The sequence below is a fragment of the Ictalurus punctatus genome, chromosome 5 (assembly GCF_001660625.3).
Source record: "Ictalurus punctatus breed USDA103 chromosome 5, Coco_2.0, whole genome shotgun sequence".
Lineage (NCBI taxonomy): Eukaryota > Metazoa > Chordata > Actinopteri > Siluriformes > Ictaluridae > Ictalurus > Ictalurus punctatus.
Genome location: NC_030420.2, coordinates 3,075,573 through 3,094,817, shown reverse-complemented (window position 1 = coordinate 3,094,817; position 19,245 = coordinate 3,075,573). Strand labels below are relative to the sequence as shown.

Here is a 19,245-nt window from a genome sequence, read left to right as displayed (position 1 = left end):
TGCGTACGACCTGACGACGAAAACCGTTTTTGACGAGAAAAGGTTATTTCCGTTTCTACAAGCAGTGCTAGTTAGGATTTTTACCATCTGCTCACCTGAGACGTGTCTGCGCGTAGCGGACGAAGGAGGAGCGTGTCCGTCGGGAGGGGTACCTATAGTGAAGGAGACACGACCGGGGCTTCCTAAGCCTTTCTCCGCACAAACGATTCCACCAGGGGGCGCTCAAGGAGCAAAGAACAACGAGGGAAGTAAGTCATTATGCTCTCGTGTCAGTCAGGCAGTACATTTGCATTTTAGAGTCCCTGTTTTTGCCTTGCTCTACTTAACGCTGAGGGTAAACACGCTTCGTGGTTCACGTATATACGGACTAGGGTTTGCGTTCATTGTCTTGTCGAAGACTTATCTACCTGTAGTGTCCATGGGTCTCTCTATATTCAGCCCGTCACGGCTGCCCCTGTCCAGCTGAGATCCAAACACGGCTTTCAGCAGCATATCGGGCAACCGGCCCGCGCTACCGGACCTGCCAAACAAATATACATTTATCCTTCTGTTTATAAGGAATGTCCAGCTGCATTTCAGCATCCAGCCAGTTCATCATTTTAAGAAAGCTTCAAAACAAGCCTCGAGTAGAACGTAAAGCACGGCCAGGTTCTGCTTTCTGAGGTGCACCTTTTCACAGAGCCTCTCCTCGTCTGCGTCGTGTTGACGGGGGTCACGCGGGGTTCCTGGAGGTCGGGCATGGTCCTGGTGTGGCTCAGAGTGCTGGGAAGGCTCGCCGGTCTACTCAGCTCCCACTGAGCGACAAGAAACACACACTGAGATCAGACGTGCTGTGAGACGCGCTGTTACGGACTCTGAAAACGGATCTGGACTTTGATACTTTTAGGACATCTTATGAAGATCAGATCTGACCTTATAACATGACCAAAAGACAGAGGTAGAGATACAGTATGTCTCTGTCTAAAACAATACAACGAGGCTTTGAGCGTACGTCGTCGAGACAGGCCACACCTCCTTCGCTCAGACTGTGTTTGAGTGGTGTGTGTGTGTGTGTGTGGTAGAGTGAACTCACCCTGTGTACTACTGCATCTGGACTGTGCTGGTGGCTCCCTCTTCTAGCTGTCAAAGTCGGTTCCATGGCACCGACGTCGTAGAAAAGAGGGAAGACCCGATTCTGCGGACGGACGTGCACGTCTGGACCGGGCCGGGAGAGAGAACGAGGCAGAGAGACACATGGCGTCGCGATCAGACGTTTGAAACATTATATACTACGGTCATGTGAGCGTATACGTGTGTGCGCTGAGGTAAAGAGCTAGGCGTCGCTCACCCTGAAGTCCCGTCCTGCTGCACTGCGGCTCTGATTGGTCAGGGGTCTCGGGTATCGTTCCCACTGAGGAAGAGCACAAAATCAAGCCGCACATCGCAACACACCCACTTCCCACAGTCGACCGGTCGATCGAATCTGCAACGGTAACCGACAGAAAAATCCAAACTAAAACTAACCGAGCGTCCTCTGTCGTCATCATACGGTACGTGAGCGGCCTCTACAGGCGAAATAAAAACAATCGCCGACTAATTTTGTCGTGTTATTCAAAGTGTTTTTTTTTTTTTAAAAATTCATTTGGGACGTGTCTCTTTTTATCTGTTATTTGGAGTGTTACTTTTTGGTTCAGTTTGGAGGTGTATCTTTTATTTACCTGACTATTTATTAAGACTTATAATATATATTGATATTTAGATATTTATTTCATTTAAAAAGAAAAACACAGTAGATTTTCACGGTGCAGTCGGTGTACTAAAGTCCAGCGATATTTTTACTTTGAGTGTTGTGTCGTCATTCGGTATCCGTTTTAAAAACTATCGGTCGAGTAATCGGTTATCGGCAGGTAGGTACGGCCCGGCCTGGTTATCGGTATCGGGAACATCCGAATCTCTATCCCGATCTCTCTCGGGAATACACTGTGTATCGGAGAAACGAGATTCCTGGACAGTTAGATATAAATGAACTTTTAGCCCTGTCCTATTTATCCTGGTCATTTACGGTATAAATAGCATTATTTATGGGTACCTTTGGGAGATGGTTGATGAGGTCTGGACCCCCCTGTAGACAGTCTACGATGAGATGGACTAAGAGAGCCTTTGGGGAACCCGCTCATGTAGCAATGACTTGTGGGTATTGCAGTCCTGAAAATAAAGTAAGTGCAGAGTTTTATGTGTGTGTGTGTGTGTGTGTAAGATATTAGTGTATTAGACAACTGACCTCGATGCTCCCTGCAGGTTCTGCTCCATCCTTTGGTAGTTGTGGATTTGTGTAGGCACGGGAACGGGCACGGATTGGCTGTAACTACTACCACAGCACTCCGAAGGTCTACAGAGAGAGAGAGAGAGAGAGGGAACAGGCGAGAGGGAGTGTGTGCCAATATGCTAAATGATTGATACCATGTGACTCATAAACACCATTTGTTTCTAAATGTTCCGTGAAACACACCGAGCGATTAAACCTTCTCTGACACGCAACACCCTTCCAGATGTTATTAAGCACGCACACACACACACACACACAAAGTTACCTGGTAGGGCTTGGAGATATACATAGAGACGGACTCGTCCGTCCCGAAAAGGTACCGGGACTCAACAGCGAACACCTGGAAAAGTCACACAAACGTCAGCACACAGCCGGATAGAAACAGCCGCAAGCACACGTTCAAAAACAACAACAACGTCGTTCAGAGAGTAGAACCCGCTAAACAACGACCGTACGAGTGACGTCATCGTCATTTTGATTCGCAAAAACATCATCAGGAAGAGGGAAACAAACCCACAGTCGCTTGGGTGTGGTGCGGCGTTAAAGGAGGAAGAAAAAAAAAAATCGGTGATGCGGATCGACGCGAAACAGAGTTACTACCGTGCAGTCGATGACCGTTTGTTTTTAACGTTTTCTTAAGAGACATAACCGCTCGCCACTTACCCGCTCTGTATCCCTACTTCCTGATGGTCCTGCTCTGCCGTCTCATCTAAAAGGATCAAAACAAGAAACGTTTTCAGGCACGCGCTTACAGTACGGGAATAAATCTCACGAGGGGCCGAAATGTTCTCGATCACACAAATCCCTGGGATTTATTCAGGATTTATTAAGGTTTCGGATGTGTGTGTGTGTGTGTGTGTGTGTGTGTGTGTGTGTGTGTGGTGCTGCAGCATTACTGGCGTGTGATGTTCTTACTGGGGAACTCTGCTAGCACCATGACGAAGTCCTCTGTCTCTGAGGAAGAGGAGTCCTTCAGCTGGGAGCAGGAAGGAGGTGTGGCTTTGTGTAGTGGGTGTGGCCTCCGGGTTTCAGTGTCCGACTGTTAAGAAAGAAAAATGGAAATATTCTGCTGTGTTGTAATGTGTGTGTGTGTGTGTGTGTGTGTGTGTGTGTGTGGTACCTGTGTGGGAGTGAGGTTGGAGGTTGAGGAGCCGCTGCTGGAGCTTCCCGATCTTGAGCTGGGGTACGATGGCATGGGCACCGGAGAGGCTGAGAGAGAGAGAGAGAGAGACAGACAGGGATGCAGATTGAGAGAGACAGAGAGACAGGCAGAGAGTGAGTGAGCGAGATAGACAAGGGTGGACAGAAAGTAAACGAAAGATGGAGAAAGACACAGAGAGAAAGAGAGAGGCGGAACAAAACAGACAGATAGGCGGCCCGAGAGATTGAGCGAGAGAGCGAGAGACACGAAGACAGACAGATTAAAAAAAAATAAAAATAGAGATGGAGAGAGAGTGAGAGAGACAGACAGAGACGGGGTGAGAGGCACAAAGATAGAGAGAGAGAGACACGGAGAAAGAAAGAGAGACACAGAGAGAGTTGAGGGACAGATAGATAGGGAGGGAGAGAGAGAGAGACAGAAAAACTGACCGATAAATAGACCGGCAGAGTGAGTGAGACGGAGAGAGAAAGAGAGAGCGTGAGAGACACAAAGGCAGACAGATAGACAGAGAGAGAGAGAAAGAGAAAGTAAGTGAGTGTGAGAGAGACAGAGACGGACGGGTCGAGAAAGAGAGACGGCTTACATTTTCTCGGGACGGTGCTCGCGTCCAAAAAAGGATGATGAAAAAACTCATCTGCGAAGGAACGAACAGAACGAAACCTTACCAGACTGAACGACTGTGTTTATTATTTGCACTGTACATTATACACTGTGTGTGTGTGTGTGTGTGTGTGCGCGTGTGTGCTGACCGAAATCCATGCGGTCTCTGTGATTCCTCTGTAGCAGGCCGAGAAGCAGGTGCCTCAGGTGACTGGAGGTTTCCCGGGGGATGCTGGGAAAAGAAGCGAAGCTGCTGTGAGAGTGCACAGTTCACCCGCGAACGCCGGAGCGCTCGACACGAATGAGCACGGAGGTGGAGGAACTGAATGCAGGAGACGGTTCCGGACATGCGCCTGACATGCTGCCGTGCGAAAGAAACAGAAAGCTTCACCGTAGCGACGGTTATACGTACCGCCGGCGCTGCCGCGCAACACTACACACCGAGCGTGTACTGATCTAGGCGAGTGGGACGCTGACAGATTGGTCGCGTGTTTAAGGCTGATGTTTACGCTGGTCAGAGTGGATCTCATTCCAGTCGTGAGTAGAATAAACATCAGCCACGCTTTAAAGAAACCTTAACGCGGGGCGTCACGGATGACAACTGTGCGCAAATCGGCGCAGCGCACTCACTTTGGATTGAGCTTCCGGTTCCTCTCGTAGAACAGCCGCAGCTCCTGAGGACTACTCGCCTGAGAGAGAGAGAGAGAGAGAGAGAGAGAGAGAGAGACACTCTTCATCATATAACCAGCGCGAATCACCTCTAATCTAATTTAATCTAATCCTAGTAGCATCCGTTATAAGGGTTCATATGTATGTGTAATTTATATAAATTCATTGAATATCTTTCTGCAATACATCCGTTCGTTTACTTCATAGTTAACGTCATTCGTTTTATTCGCTGTCGTTTTTTTTTTTCTATTCCTTTATTTGTTGTTATTGTTTGTCTATACAACGTTTATATTAGTTTAGCTTCGGCAACGTTGATAAAACGGTCGTGCCAATAAAGCACGGTTTGAACTTGAACTTGACAGAGAGACAGAGAGAGAGAGAGAGAGATAAAGAGACACGGGGAGAGAGAGACGGACAGACGGACGGACGGGGAGTAAGATAGAGAGATAAAGGGAGAGAGAGAGTAAGCCAGAGAGAGAATAAGACAGAGACAGAGAGAGGGAGAGAGAGAGAACAAGAGAGAGAGAGAGAGAGAGAGAGAGAAAGAGAGAGAGGGAGAACAACAGAACGAGAGAGAGAACGAGAGAGAGAGGGCGAGAATGACAGAATGAGAGAGACAGAGAGAGAGAGAGAGAGAACGACAGAACGAGAGAGAGATCAAGAGAGAGAGAGAAAGAGAGAGAGGGAGAACAACAGAACGAGAGAGAGAACGGGAGAGTGAGAGAGAGGGCGAGAATGACAGAATGAGAGAGAGAGAGAGAGGGAGAGAGAGAAAGAGAGAGAGAGGGAGAACAACAGAACGAGAGAGAGAACAGGAGAGAGAGGGCGAGAATGACAGAATGAGAGAGAGATCGAGAGAGAGAGAGAACGACAGAACGAGAGAGAAAGAGAGAGGGCGAGAATGATAGAACGAGAGAGAGAACGAGAGAGAGGGCGAGAATGACAGAACGAGAGAGAGAGAGAGAGGGAGATGGAGGGAGAGAACGACAGAACGAGAGAGAAAGAGAGAGAGCAAGAGAACGGGAGAGAGAGAGGGCGAGAATGATAGAACGAGAGAGAACGAGAGAGAGGGCGAGAATGATAGAACGAGAGAGAGACCGAGAGAGAGAGAGGGCGAGAATGACAGGGCGAGAACGACAGAACGAGAGAGAGAGAGAGAGAGAGAGAACGACAGAAAAAGAGAGATTCAGGATAAACTGCATGCCTTCGCTCACACTATAATAATAATAATAATAATAATAATAATAAATGTCAAAACTGAACAGAAAATTGTTCCCGTCACTGTTTTGTTATCTGAACTGTAGTAACTTTCACACAGACTATAAGCCCCGCCCACTCACTACAATCCTCACATGAGTAGTATGCGTCTACATATCGCCCCCATCAGTTATTTCTACATTCGGAACCAAAACTCCCGTCCAAATGTTAACGTCCGTTCGTGTCCCTGTTCAGGGTGATTACAGGTACTCGGATTACGAAGGAACTTCCCAAAATGCACATAATCGTCGGATTTATTTTAGACTTTATGATGAAACCTTTTTAGAACAGCACATTGTTCCCTTACACCAGGCGTTCTACTCGATTTTGGGTTTATTAGGTATGCAGATGTCCACATTTATAACGAGAAGAAGCCTCGTTTCTATCGAATATTTTCTCAAATACGGAAAAAAAAAGAAGAGAAAAAACACGTCAGAATATCAGCGAGCGACGGGAGAAACCCGACTGTGCCATCTGCTGGTGTAAGAAATCGCCCTGTTCACGTGGGGTCGCCTTCCTAGAACCCCTGGGACTCCCAGGAACTGTCAAGCACGTCCAGATTAACATTCCTCGCTCTGGAGACCTCGCTGTACTTACTGAATAATCTGCCCAATTATTCTTTTATTACCGAACGATGCATTTAAGAGCTCGACTCGACAGTCCCCTCGCCTTCCCTTTTGCTCCGGTTCGGTAAATAACTCACACGAGTTGGATCGACACCCTGAAGGTAAACAGATTTATGGGAGATCACAGCCTCTCTGTGAAATCTGCAACACGAGCCCATACGCGACCCCGTCTGACCCTGCTGTGTCTGTTTATATCTGTGTTCCAGCAGCGTGGACGTGCTCAGCTGACTAGAGGTCAAGAACCGGTGGAAAGTTCTCACGTGGTTTTGGTAAATAAAGGAACACCGAGCGCTCAGCACTCAGAACATGTCGAAAATTCTGTTCATGCTCTGTTCAAGGCCCACCCCCACCCCCAACACACACACACACGCTGTTTACATTGGTAGGGGAACGCGATATGACGGAAATATCATATCATGATACCTAAAGACATTTCCATGATACACTACAGTGGTGCTTGAAAGTTTTGGAACCCTTTACGAGTTCTAGATATCTTCATAAATATGTCTTTTATCATGTCGTTTATTCATTGAGGAAAATGACCCAGTGTTACACATCTGTGAGAGGTAAAAGTACGTGAACGTTTGATTTCGGTATCTGGTGTGACCCCCTTGTGCAGTAATAACTCGGTACAGTTCCTCGGTGTTCCTCGGTACGGAACGGCTTCGACTCCGGGATGTCGGTGTGTTTCCTCACAGGAACTGCTCGCTTCAGTTCTTCCACAACATCTCTACTGGATTACGGTCAGGACTTTGACTCGGCCGTTCCGAAACTTTGGTAGAACGACTCGTGTGTTCAGGATCGTCGTCATGCTGCATGACCCACTTTCTCTTCAGATTCAGATCACAGAGATGTCCTGACATTTTCCTTTAGAGTTCGCTGGTGTGACTCAGAACTCGTTGTTCCATCAATGATGGCGAGCCGTCCTGGTGAGATGCAGCAAAACAACCCCAAACCATGATACTACCACCACCACCATGTTTCACAGATTGGATAAGGTTCTAATGCAGGAATGCAGTGTTGTCCTTTCTCCAAACATAACGCTTCTTATTTAAACCAAAACGTTTTATTTTGTTCTCATCCGTCCACAGAACATTTTCCCACAAGCCTTCTGGCTTTCCCACGTGATCTTCAGCAAACTGCAGAAGGGCAGCAATGTTGTTTTTGGAGAGCGGAGGCTTCCTCCTTGCGACCCGGCCATTGTCGTTCAGCGTTCTGACGGTGGACTCATGAACATTGACGTTAGCCAATGTGAGAGAGGACCCCGGGTTCCTTCGTGACCTCGCAGCACTATTTACACGCCTTGCTCTCGGAGTGATCTTTGCTGGTCTCCGCTCCGGATGAGGAGTCCGTCTGACTGTCGATTGGCGCAGATGGCTTTGTAAAGTTTTCCAGCCTGATGAGCATCGACGGCTCTCTCCCAGAGGTCCTCAGAAAATCTCCTTTGTTCGTGCCGTGACACGCTTCCACAATCGCGTGCTCTGAAGATCAGACTCTGACAGATCCCCGTCCTCTAAAAACACCCGACTCTAATTTCACCTTCAAATGAACTGCAAATCCTACACATATACAGACTTTTATAATACTGGGTCGTTTTCCTCAATAAATAAACGACCAAGTATAATATATTATATCATATATATTTTATATATATAGATATTATATCGCCGTAATGCCTAGCCGTACTCCGTATCCTTAGAAATAAACCAACAGGTTTAAAGCCTGTCAATCATCTGGTTAAACAAAGGAACAAGGCTGTTAGGGAATAAAGGTCTATCATGACTAATGGGACACTCTTGTTGACGCAGGAAAGTGAGTGAGTGTGTGGACACGTGGTTATGTTTACCAGATGATTACGAAATAGTGTCACAACCACATTTCCCTCTGCTGCAGTGTAAATGAGTCAGCGAGTCAAACCTGGAGCTGTTCAGGAGGAAAAATATCCCAGGCTGTAGGAAGCCTTTTAAAAAAAAATAAAATAAAATGTTTTTCTACATTTCCGTACGTAACAGGATTTTTCCGGTCTGGTCGGACGGAGATCACTCCTGACCCGATGTCCCGGAACTTGCCAGGTGTCTGTATAAGCTCGAGAGACTGAAATTTCCCATGTAACTCGTGTCAGTCTGCCACGTCGTGGATTATTTTCTCATAACCGCATGCCCCCGAGTGTTTTATTCCCCATTTATATGCTCTCGTATAGTAGCCATCAATCAGTCAATTTAGTTACAACGTTGTTTTTTTTTAAAATTGTTGTTTTTAATCACACGAGTTCTGGTGAGACACGAAATTACCCATAATCCTTACAGCGAGACCTTTCCACTTGCCTGTGTATAAATGTGAAGCCAACATGACAGATTGTTACTCCCCGGCTCCTCTATGTTCATTCAAACACAGTGTACCTGCATAAGGTCAGATCCAGCTGTACTTGTAGAGGTGTTTTTCAGTATGTGTGTGTGTGTGTGTGTGTGTGTTGTACCTGAAATGGAGCTTTGCCAGTCAGACACTGGAAGACGATGGTGCCCATGCTCCACAGGTCAGCTTTGGCGTCATAATTCTGTGACATGATGACCTCAGGAGCCTGTCGAATACAACTCCTAGCTGTTAGCATGCTCATCACGTTCTACTCCTAAACTATATATATATAAAATATACACGCCAGAGCTGTCGGGATCAATTTTACTGTTATAGGGAAATATTCTCTAATGTTCTATAAAGCTGTGGGCAAATTAGAGGAATGCATTGACGAGACGGTGGAAAAGGAAGACTCACCATGTACATGGGAGAACCACAGAGTGTAGCGGCCATCGTGTTCCCCTGCAGGTACCGCGCAAAGCCAAAGTCCGCTACGCACACGGAGCGAGAGAGAGAGAGAGAGAGAGAGAGAGAACAGAATGACAGAAGTCCTAACAGAACGCTTCACCGTATCAGCGGTGATCGATTTACATACAGTAAGTGTTCGCTATACGACTCTCTGTGTAGGCTGTTCCGGTCTATAATATATAAAACACCTCATGGCCAATCAGGATCGAGAATTCAGCAGCGCTGTGGTAAAGTGAGAGGTCTGGTATACGTTAGCGTATACGTCGTGGTGGTCAAGTGAAGCGAGTTAGTGAGATGTCTGACCCAGTTTGATGCAGATGTTGTTGGGCGTGACTCTGCGCCCTGCGGCGTAGGACAGGAGGATGTTCTGCGGCTTCAGGTCCCTGTGGACGATGCCTTTACTCCGCAGGACGCTCATGGCGCCCGCTATCTGCTGCAGGAAGCTCCGGATGGTGTCCTCACTCAGAGAGCCTTTGGCTGGAAGGGCACACGAGGGCGTGGTCAGTGAGAAAGCGACAACGGATAACACGCCGGAATCTCTCGCGGTGTGAACGTGCGATTTTCTCGGTCCAGCAGCCAGACGAAGCGGAGTGTACAAGCGGAGTGCAGGGTATCATAATATTGCTATGGAAACACGGGAATGAATCGTGACGACGGAGCGTGAGTACACGACGGTGATATTTACAGGACTGAGGACCTCGGTTCTCACAAATCGAACGACGTGAGCTTCCAGATTTTCCTCCCAAATAAATGAGGTAACAGATCAGTATCCGGCAGATCCTAACAACAGCGCGGAGAACGATCCGACAGGACCCGGAAATACGGACATCCTTTCTCAGATGTTCATCGGGCCTTTGTTCTTTTTTTAAAGCCGAGACGTCTGCAACCGCGACCTGGAATCTGAGCTTCTGTTGACAGAAACGTTGTACTGTAAACAATTAGGCAATTCGAGCAGTGCGCCGGTTTAGCGTACAATAGCGGAAGACGCAATGCGTCGTGGGATATCAGTCAGAACGCTAAACGTTCAACGTCCGGGACGTTTCTGAGGCCGTTCCTACACAGAAACTGTTTTAGGTGAGCGTAAGTGATTTTAGTTTATACGTCAGTGTTAGCTAGAAACGTCCAGATCAAAACGTTTCCAAGAAGCTTTTAAAACTAAAAAAAAAATCCTTTGGACTGGCGCGTAAGGCACCTCTTAGAGCCCCCCAAGTTTAAACTGACTTTAATCGGCACTCGCTGTGAACCGAATCGGTTCGTTCAGCAGATGCGCGTGGATAAAATAACGGGCTCCTTTTAGGCGCTTTGAAAAGTCCGGCGCTATTATAGCTCACCGCTCGGCCGAGCCCTGTCTTTCCTGCCCCCGTGCTGGGCTGAAGGGGTATTTTTAGCCCTAGAGTTTTTCCACCGCAGGAAAGCAGAGACTGACAGGTGGATGAGGTCAGGGTGTCGGCTGGGTTTCGCCAGGCTGGGACTGCAGCCATGACACGCGGAAAGAAAAAAAAAAAAAAAGAAAAAAAAAAAAGAAGCAAGGTGAGAAGAGGGCTAAGGAGGGGCTTTTACGCACCGAAGGACAAAAACAGCTCCCTTGAAAAACTCTGTAATCAGGTCAGGTCTAAATATAGCCTGGAAACTTTAAGTGAGATGAAACACAGAGATTCAGGCTTGAGAGAGAGAGAGAGACAAAGAGAGAGAATGAGAGAGAGAGAGGGAGAGAGAGAGAGAGAGAGGGAACAAGAGAGAGAGAGAGAGAATGAGAGGGAGTGAACAAGAGAGAGAGAGAGAACGAGAGAGAGAGAGAGAACGAGAGAGAGAGAGAGAACGAGAGAGAGTGAGAGAACAAGAGAGAGGGAACAAGAGAGAGAGAGAACGAGAGAGAACGAGAGAATGAGAGAGAGAGAGCGAGGGAGAGGGAACAAGAGAGAGAGAGAACGAGAGAGAACGAGAGAATGAGAGAGAGAGAGAGCGAGGGAGAGGGAACAAGAGAGAGAGAGAACGAGAGAGAGTGAACAAGAGAGAGAGAGAATGAGTGAGAGAGAACGAGAAAGCGGGAACAAGAGAGAGAGAGAGAGAATGAGAGAGAGAGAACGAGAAAGCGGGAACAAGAGAGAGAGAGAGAGAGAGAGAACGAGAGAGAGTGAACAAGAGAGAGAGAGAGAGAACGAGAGAGAGTGAACAAGAGAGAGAGAGAGAGAACGAGAGAGAGAGAGCAAGAACGAGAGAGAGAGAGAGAACAAGAGAGAATGAGAGAGAGAGAGCGAGAGAGAGTGAACAAGAGAGAGAGAGAACGAGAGAGGGAACAAGAGAGAGAGAGAACGAGAGAGAGTGAACAAGAGAGAGAGAGAACGAGAGAGAGAGAGAGAGAGAGAACGAGAGAGAGAGAGAGAGAGAGAATGAGAGAGAGAGAGAACGAGAGAGAGAGAGAACGAGAGAGAATGAGAGAGAGAGAGCGAGAGAGAGCGAACAAGAGAGAGAGAGAGAGAGAATGAGAGAGAGAGTGAGAGAGAACGAGAGAGAGAATGAGAGAGAGAATGAGAGAGAGAGAGAGAACGAGAGCGAGAGAGAGAGAGAGAGAGAGAGAGAGAGAGAGAACGAGAGAGAGAGAGAATGAGAGAGAGAGAGAGAGGACGAGAAAAATAAAAGACTTCTTCGATACCCTGCTACATTACTCATCGGTGCATTACGCAACACTTTTATCCAAACAACTGAGTCATGGTACGATTGAGCAGTTGGGTTGCTCGATAAAATGACCCAGGAGTAGAATAAAACCCTAAACGACGGTCCACGGGGTCGGTCTACGGCATACTGCTACGATGGAGGCTAAATATTCGATGTTGTATACGTCGGTGGTTTGTACTGACGCTAGGTTGAGTACGGTGACCTGGGTTACTACGCGTGTGATCAGTGTTCGGTGTACTTACAGTGCAGATACTCCGCCAGATCTCCACCGTTGCAGTACTGTATGGACACAAAAGCAGAAGGAAAGAAACCGCTTTCGGGTTTCCGTGAGGAATCAACAACAACAACAACAACAACAACAACAACAACAACAACGGCACGGTTTGAAGTCATTTACAAGCTGAATATAATTATAATAGTGAACCGAAGACGACTTCAGGAACGTGTGGAAACGCCGCTTTATAACGGCAGTGCGTATAGCGTATCGTCACTTGGCTTTGTGTGCGTACAATGACTGACTGTACTCTCGTCGCTAAAAACGCGTTCGTGATTCATATACGTGCGTCTTTTCCACGTTATGATGGTGATGACGATTAGCACGCACGGTTAAATAAAATAAATAAATAATAAATAATAAGCGTTAGTCTCTGGCCGTACATCTACAAGTACGAGATGACAAAGAAGGAGTGTTTGTGTGTGTAATAAAATAATCAGTAATAATATCTGGACAGCGTGGGCCATATATATTGGCACCCCATATACATACATACGTTGGGGTGCCTTTAAAATAATGGACGGGGAAGAGGCGGAGTGACCTACAGTCTACGGTAGACTACGTCATGAGTATGCACGAATAGGTCTAGATAGCTGCAGATAATAAAGGTTTGGACTCACCTCCATGACAAGGTAGACACAACCGGAGATTTCCTGTGCATAAAAACAGAGAAGACGAGTATTACAGGAGATGAACCAAGTCCTCTTTCGTGTTAGACACGTCACAGCTTGACCTCTGATTGCTCCATAGCACTGACACTGGAGGCTCCTTCCAGAAAGGTTCAATAAGAAACGTCTATATGGCGTGCCTGCCATGCAAGTGCCCGTGTTGGTTGTTGATATTAATATAATATAATATAAAACAAACCCGTGCTTTGCACTTGGAACTAATATCTGAGCCGTCGTTAAAGAAAAATGAACGAAGACCTTCTGATCAATCCGAATGGAGAAATCAGCCCAGGCCCAGTGCGGGGGGGTTAATGTAACGGCGTGTCGTTTTGGTCCGTTTATTACGCGACAGCTGCCGCAGAGGCCGCAGAGCTTAACACGCCGCACGCTGGATAAACTCCAGCGCGGCAGGACGAGTTTTCCAGACTGCGCTGACACAAACTGGTTTATGACTGGTGTTTAAAACCCTCCAGGGATGAGGGCGAGGTGGGGGGTGGTGGGGGGGATACAGACAGACCGCCGGCTTGAGGAGTAAACGCTCCTGAATTAAAGTTCTATTTCTGACATTTAACCTCACCATCGTGGTACGCGTTTCAAAGCCGTGCGTACCGTTTTCGGACAAGTTTCACGGACGAGTAGTTCGTTTATATCCGGAATCCTACGCGTTCCGCGAGGGGCTGAGGAAACTGGTGCGAGCTGCTTAAGCGCTCCGGTTTATTTCGAGTTTATGGTCATTATGTGCTGTGTTGTATTTGCGCGCTTGCGGTGTAAATTCCGTCGTCTATTATAACCGGAGCGATCGGTCAGTAACGAGGCCGCGTCGCTCCTCACCGACGCCCCGTCACAAACCCAGCGGGAACCCTTTTCTGAACCATATGATGTGTAGCGTGTAGCGAACCGGTTCTGAACTGTCGATGCGATTCATACGCGTGACCCATACGGGTTATATAACGCTGTTCTCGCTAGTCCTTGTTGAAGTTTAATTCTTATTAGCGATGTTATTATGATCGCGTAACTGTTTTGGCAAAACCGTCACTCTGTTCAAATAGTGCCAGCGTTAAACTGTAATCTCTAATCCGTCCTCATTAGACCGGCGGAGTTCCTTCGGAAAGCTCACTACGGCTCGGTCTTTGTTTAATACACCCATTGTTCGGGACAGCAGGCAGTGCCGCGTGTGTGTGTGTGTGTACAGTGTGGAGTGGCGCTTCTGAACTGGGAGGGTCGGTTTACTCCCTCTGTCCCACCCTGACACACACACACACACCCTGCTCACTAATAACTACCTTTCTCGCTACTACAATGAGGTTGAGTTGATAACGTCGAGGTGTCTGATATCAAACCTGATACTCGGCTCGAATCCGATCATAAAGAGTGACGGCTTTTGAGTTTATCGAGTTTGCCATGAGAACGGACACATCAGAGCGTCGAGAGGAAATCAACACCGAGTGTCTCCGAAGTCCTCCTGTTCCCTTCTCACGTCGCATCACAGACGTTAAAACAGACGGCCGGGGGACTCACAAGACGGGCCGCGCGGGTCAGACGCTGCCTCGCTCGTCTGGCTAAGGTGTATCGCAGTGACTTTCCTAAAATGACGCACGACCGTAGATTAACAAAAACGTCTAAGAGTGAGTTCTGAATAGAACGTTCTGGCGCGAACATACCGTGCATATTAAACGTTTTACTCAAACGCTCTGTATGGCACGTTCTGCAGCATACTTTAACACGCCACGCCCACCTCTCTACTACGCTATTTAAATAAGTAAATACTTTGAGTGCGTTGAATGTAGTCCGGTTCATGCCTAAAGCTTTCCAGGTCGTACGATTAGACTTATGAGGCTTGTGAAACGTCCTGAATCAGGTATGCAGGTCACGTGGGTATTTTTGAAAGTCTTTTGTAACCTACAGAAAATCCCTACACAGGGCTGTAGTCCAAGACCAGGACTAGCCAAGCTCGAGTCAAGACCGAGTCTTAAAGTACACCTGTTATTTTTTTTCAAATATGACCTTTCACGTAGTGTGTTATACGCGTAGCTGTTTGCGACTCCCAAAAGAAGGAACCGATTCTGAACAGCTGAAACGAGTCGTTAGTGATTCCAGACTTTACTTCCTGTACTAACCTACGTAGGTTGGTAACAAAAACCCCCGCCTTCATCGGATGCTCGCCGACAGCGGTAGAGCAATCATGACAGACTGGGTCGTTTGACCAATCAGAGCAGAGTAAGCTCTCTGAAAGGAGGAGTTTAGACCGAATCGTTTAGAACGGATCATTTAAGGAGTCGTTTGTGACACTGGGGGGGGAAAAAGTCATGCTGGTTCTCGTTCAAGTCCAAGTCAAGATTGAGTCCATATGAAAGAAAGACTGATCGAAAACTCTCAAATCCTTTTCGAGGCCAGGCCTTTACCTCGATTTCATATCCACCCGGTCCACGTTTGCGAAATCTTGCAGAATCGTTCTGGCTTGAGTTTCTCAAAACTTTCGCACGGTTAAGATCATCTTACCTGGGGGACGAGAGAGTGTTCGGCGATGCTCGCGCTACCATTTAACGGTGACTACGTCTACATGCACGTCAAATCCCCTTTATATAAAGGTCTAAATTCGGGTCGCGGCCGTATTCCGAATACGATGTTTACATGCGCACAGGCATCGGAATATTCCTCTATACGTGCTTATTGTAAGCGTGCCCGAGTTGCCGTTCCTAAATACCTAGCCAACAGCTTAGCGTCTGTTAGTACCCACAATTCCTCGCGGGCCGAGCGTGCACATACGTCTCCTTTCAGTGGATTTCCCGAACAAGGTGTTTACATGAGACAAGTTTCCGATTAAAACGAGGCGTAGTCCAGGAATGGGAATCCGAATTTGGGGAATCCGAATATTGCGTATATATTGCGTACATATTGCGGTCGGATCGCGGCGTTACAGCCATGCTCCTGGGAGGTGATGAGACTTATGGGTATTGTAGTAATGTGGGCGTGCGGTATTCCGTAGGCTACTGAGACATTTAGGATGTACCCACTTTACTGTACCGCATTACCACATGACTTGCACGCCCGATTTAAACGATTCACAACCTGGACACCAGTTTCTGCTTCAAACCGACATTCTACTATCATAACGCTCTAAGCTTCACCGTTTCTCATCTTTTCAGACTTAAACCTTTCTAAAAGTCACACTCGCAGGAATTCCCCACATACCTGAAAATCCAGTAAACCCACGATGTTTTCATGTTTCAGCTCCTGGCAGACAGACAGACAGACAGACAGACAGACAGAAAGACATCAGAGGTGTTTGACTGAACAGAGATGAGACGGTAAGGTAGTAACGATGTTACATGACGCCCACCTTTAATATTTTGATCTCTTTCCCTAGGAGAGACTGCGACTTGGACAAATTCTTCTTATTTATGCACTTCACGGCAACTTCAGACTCGTGTCTCTGTCAAGAAGAAAAAAACATTTCTCAGGTCTTTTTTTCCCCACATTTTGTGCTCAGGTAGAAACGAGAACCACGGCAGACTCTCGACCCTTACCGCAGGAGATTACTCCCGGACATTCTCTGACTTCTGTCGGTTTTTGGGGCGTGCTGTTGATTACAGGGAAATAATCTACGACGCACAGGTGTGATGCGGCCCGAGTTACCGATACCGCCACGAAGATCTCTGTTTTCCCGTAACGCCGCGTCCTGAAGTCTTTTATCCCTCTAATACCACAACAATTTTGTTAATTAAAGAGTGACGTGTCGAATTTCGGATTCATTTACAGTTCCGTCTAACGTTCTGGGATGTCTACAAAGCTATAAACAGTCGTTACTTCTCGGCAACGTCATGTTTCTTCTCTCTTGTAATTACTTAGACTAAACAACAACAACAAAATGCAGCTTGTCATGTTGCCGAGAAAGCGGAAAGTACTGTACAAACTCCTCTGTCCTGAAGACCTTTCCGGGGCGGAAAACAGAAAATACAGACTGTTACAGAGCGCTGACAGTGGAGACTCCTTTCCTTCAATTGTTTTTAAAATAATCATGCCCTTACAGAAAACGTCACCATATCAATAATCACATATACTTCCTTGTTAAGAAAAGATTTATTATTATTATTATTATTGTTTATTATTTATATGCAGTTTATAGAAACGCATAGTAAAGTTACTTTTTATTATATTTATAAACAGTTTATAGAAACACATAGTAAAGTTACTGCTTATTATATTTATAAACAGTTTATAAAAACGTAAAGTTACTGTTTATTATATTTATAAACAGTTGATAGAAACGCATAGTAACGTTACTGTTTATTATATTTATAAACAGTTTATAATATATAAACAGTTTATAGAAACGTAAAGTTACTGTTTATTATGTTTATAAACAGTTTATAGAAACGTAAAGTTACTGTTTATTATGTTTTTAAACAGTTTATAGAAACGTAAAGTTACTGTTTATTATGTTTATAAACAGTTTATAGAAACGTAAAGTTACTGTTTATTATGTTTATAAACAGTTTATAGAAACGTAAAGTTACTGTTTATTATGTTTATAAACAGTGTATTATATGAACAGTTCATAGAAACGTAAAGCTACTGTTTATTGTATTTATAAACCGTTCATTATATATAAACAGTTGATAGAAACGTATAGTAAAGTTACTGTTTATTATATTTATAAACAGTGTATTATATATAAACAGTTGATAGAAACGTATACCGAAGTTACCATTAGTTTTCTCTAGTCAGCGGCATCGCGGTAATATCGCGTGAAGTATCGCGAGATTTGGAGAACGCGATCAGCACGAGCACGGAGCTGAACTGATGCAGCCGAGTCTCAAGACTCTGTATGACAACAAAGCCATGTTGGGCAAAATAAACAAATAAAATTAATTAAATAAATAAATAAGCCACGTACACTATCAATTTAGCAATGAATCGTGCCTAAGTTTACACAGAAGTGACCGAAGTCATCATAAGATTTATTGCTGAAATTTGAGCATCAGCAGACTGATGTGTTTATATTACTCCGGGACACACTCAGTGTTCTGAAATCTTATGATATGATATGATATGATATATGATATCATCGACAGAACTGAACACACGACATGGACGTGAATAAGAGGGGGTTATAACGTGATCATTACCTCTTTGTGTCTTCCTTTAAACACCACCGCGAAGGCACCGTGTCCTATCAGGTCTTTCCTGTTGAACTCGAATTTTCCGACGCTCTCCATGGGTCAGAAAATAAATAAATAAGTGAGTAAATAAAAACAGGTCAGAAACACACAGAGTCAAGTCGTCGAGGCGTGTTCATAATAAACTGTCCGGGTGAACTCTCCTCATCGCGTTGCACTTAAAAACAACAACAACAAAACAACAAACAACAACACAAACAAAGCGGCAAAGAAGTTACAAAACTCTGCTTTAAAATGTTTAATCTCTCTCTCTCTCTCTCTATCTCTCTCTCTCTCTTTCTCAGGGATCACCGGCGGCTTGTTTTCTATCTTCGCCCACCTGCTCTGAACAAACACGGCCGCGTCCCAAACCGCACACTGCACACTACACACTACACACTTCCCTTTGTTTTGGTTTTTTTGTTGTTGTTGTTTTGGTACGCGATTTCCTTCCATACCCCACAAAATACCAAATGACTGTCTATTAAACCTGCAGTGTATCATATAGTCTAAAGAAGGCACCCATTGATACCCTACTTAGTGCTAGCATGTAGCTAATTACCCTAACCCTACTTAGTGCTATTTCGGATACGGGCCCACTGAGCTCCGCGCATGCGCACATTGCATACAAGCGCCATCACTAAGGTAACGCTGCTCCTCCTTTATACATACACGCGCGCGCACACACACACACTCGAAGCACGCGAAGGCACCAGAATGTAAACACGTAAAAGTAAACAGCTTACAAAAGGTTTTTGTAACGCGTTTATAAGACAGTTGTGAACAGTAGAAGGCTCGAACAGGTTAGGGAATCGTTCATTTAATGAACCTATTTACACAACATGGTATTTAGAAGCTCGGTGTATAGAACGGAAGGCGAAAACACTGTAAATCTTCAGTTTAAATGCTTGTTTATATCCATCATTTTGTGCATATCATATAAATCAGGGAACCCAAGAAAGCTCTTAGATAGGCCAGTTCACTTTATCTTCAGCCGGCCAAAGAAAGTCATTTCACTCACACTCACAG

The 19,245-nt window shown here is 45.9% G+C and overlaps 1 protein-coding gene across 2 annotated transcripts in view; it reads right to left on the bottom strand.

The window, feature by feature from the left end:
* Positions 1 to 18,796, bottom strand: part of ulk1a (unc-51 like autophagy activating kinase 1a) — a 26,008-nt gene extending 7,212 nt beyond the window's left edge. Inside the window, exons 1-22 of one of the 2 annotated variants that reach the window (XM_017468012.3) lie at positions 18,187 to 18,796; positions 16,398 to 16,490; positions 16,250 to 16,291; positions 13,010 to 13,042; positions 12,358 to 12,394; positions 9,743 to 9,916; positions 9,389 to 9,462; positions 9,096 to 9,197; positions 4,698 to 4,756; positions 4,217 to 4,299; positions 4,051 to 4,101; positions 3,426 to 3,514; positions 3,221 to 3,344; positions 2,969 to 3,014; positions 2,571 to 2,645; positions 2,261 to 2,368; positions 2,069 to 2,184; positions 1,328 to 1,390; positions 1,073 to 1,194; positions 670 to 794; positions 408 to 520; positions 96 to 221 (exon numbers count right to left, since the gene is read on the bottom strand). In XM_017468012.3, coding sequence (XP_017323501.1) covers positions 96 to 221; positions 408 to 520; positions 670 to 794; positions 1,073 to 1,194; positions 1,328 to 1,390; positions 2,069 to 2,184; positions 2,261 to 2,368; positions 2,571 to 2,645; positions 2,969 to 3,014; positions 3,221 to 3,344; positions 3,426 to 3,514; positions 4,051 to 4,101; positions 4,217 to 4,299; positions 4,698 to 4,756; positions 9,096 to 9,197; positions 9,389 to 9,462; positions 9,743 to 9,916; positions 12,358 to 12,394; positions 13,010 to 13,042; positions 16,250 to 16,291; positions 16,398 to 16,490; positions 18,187 to 18,276 — 1,945 coding nt within the window. In that variant the 5' untranslated portion in view covers positions 18,277 to 18,796. The remainder of the gene's footprint in view (positions 1 to 95; positions 222 to 407; positions 521 to 669; positions 795 to 1,072; positions 1,195 to 1,327; positions 1,391 to 2,068; positions 2,185 to 2,260; positions 2,369 to 2,570; positions 2,646 to 2,968; positions 3,015 to 3,220; positions 3,345 to 3,425; positions 3,515 to 4,050; positions 4,102 to 4,216; positions 4,300 to 4,697; positions 4,757 to 9,095; positions 9,198 to 9,388; positions 9,463 to 9,742; positions 9,917 to 12,357; positions 12,395 to 13,009; positions 13,043 to 16,249; positions 16,292 to 16,397; positions 16,491 to 18,186) is intronic. The other variant, XM_017468013.3, reaches the window with a different exon arrangement.
* Between the last annotated feature and the right edge of the window lie 449 nt (positions 18,797 to 19,245).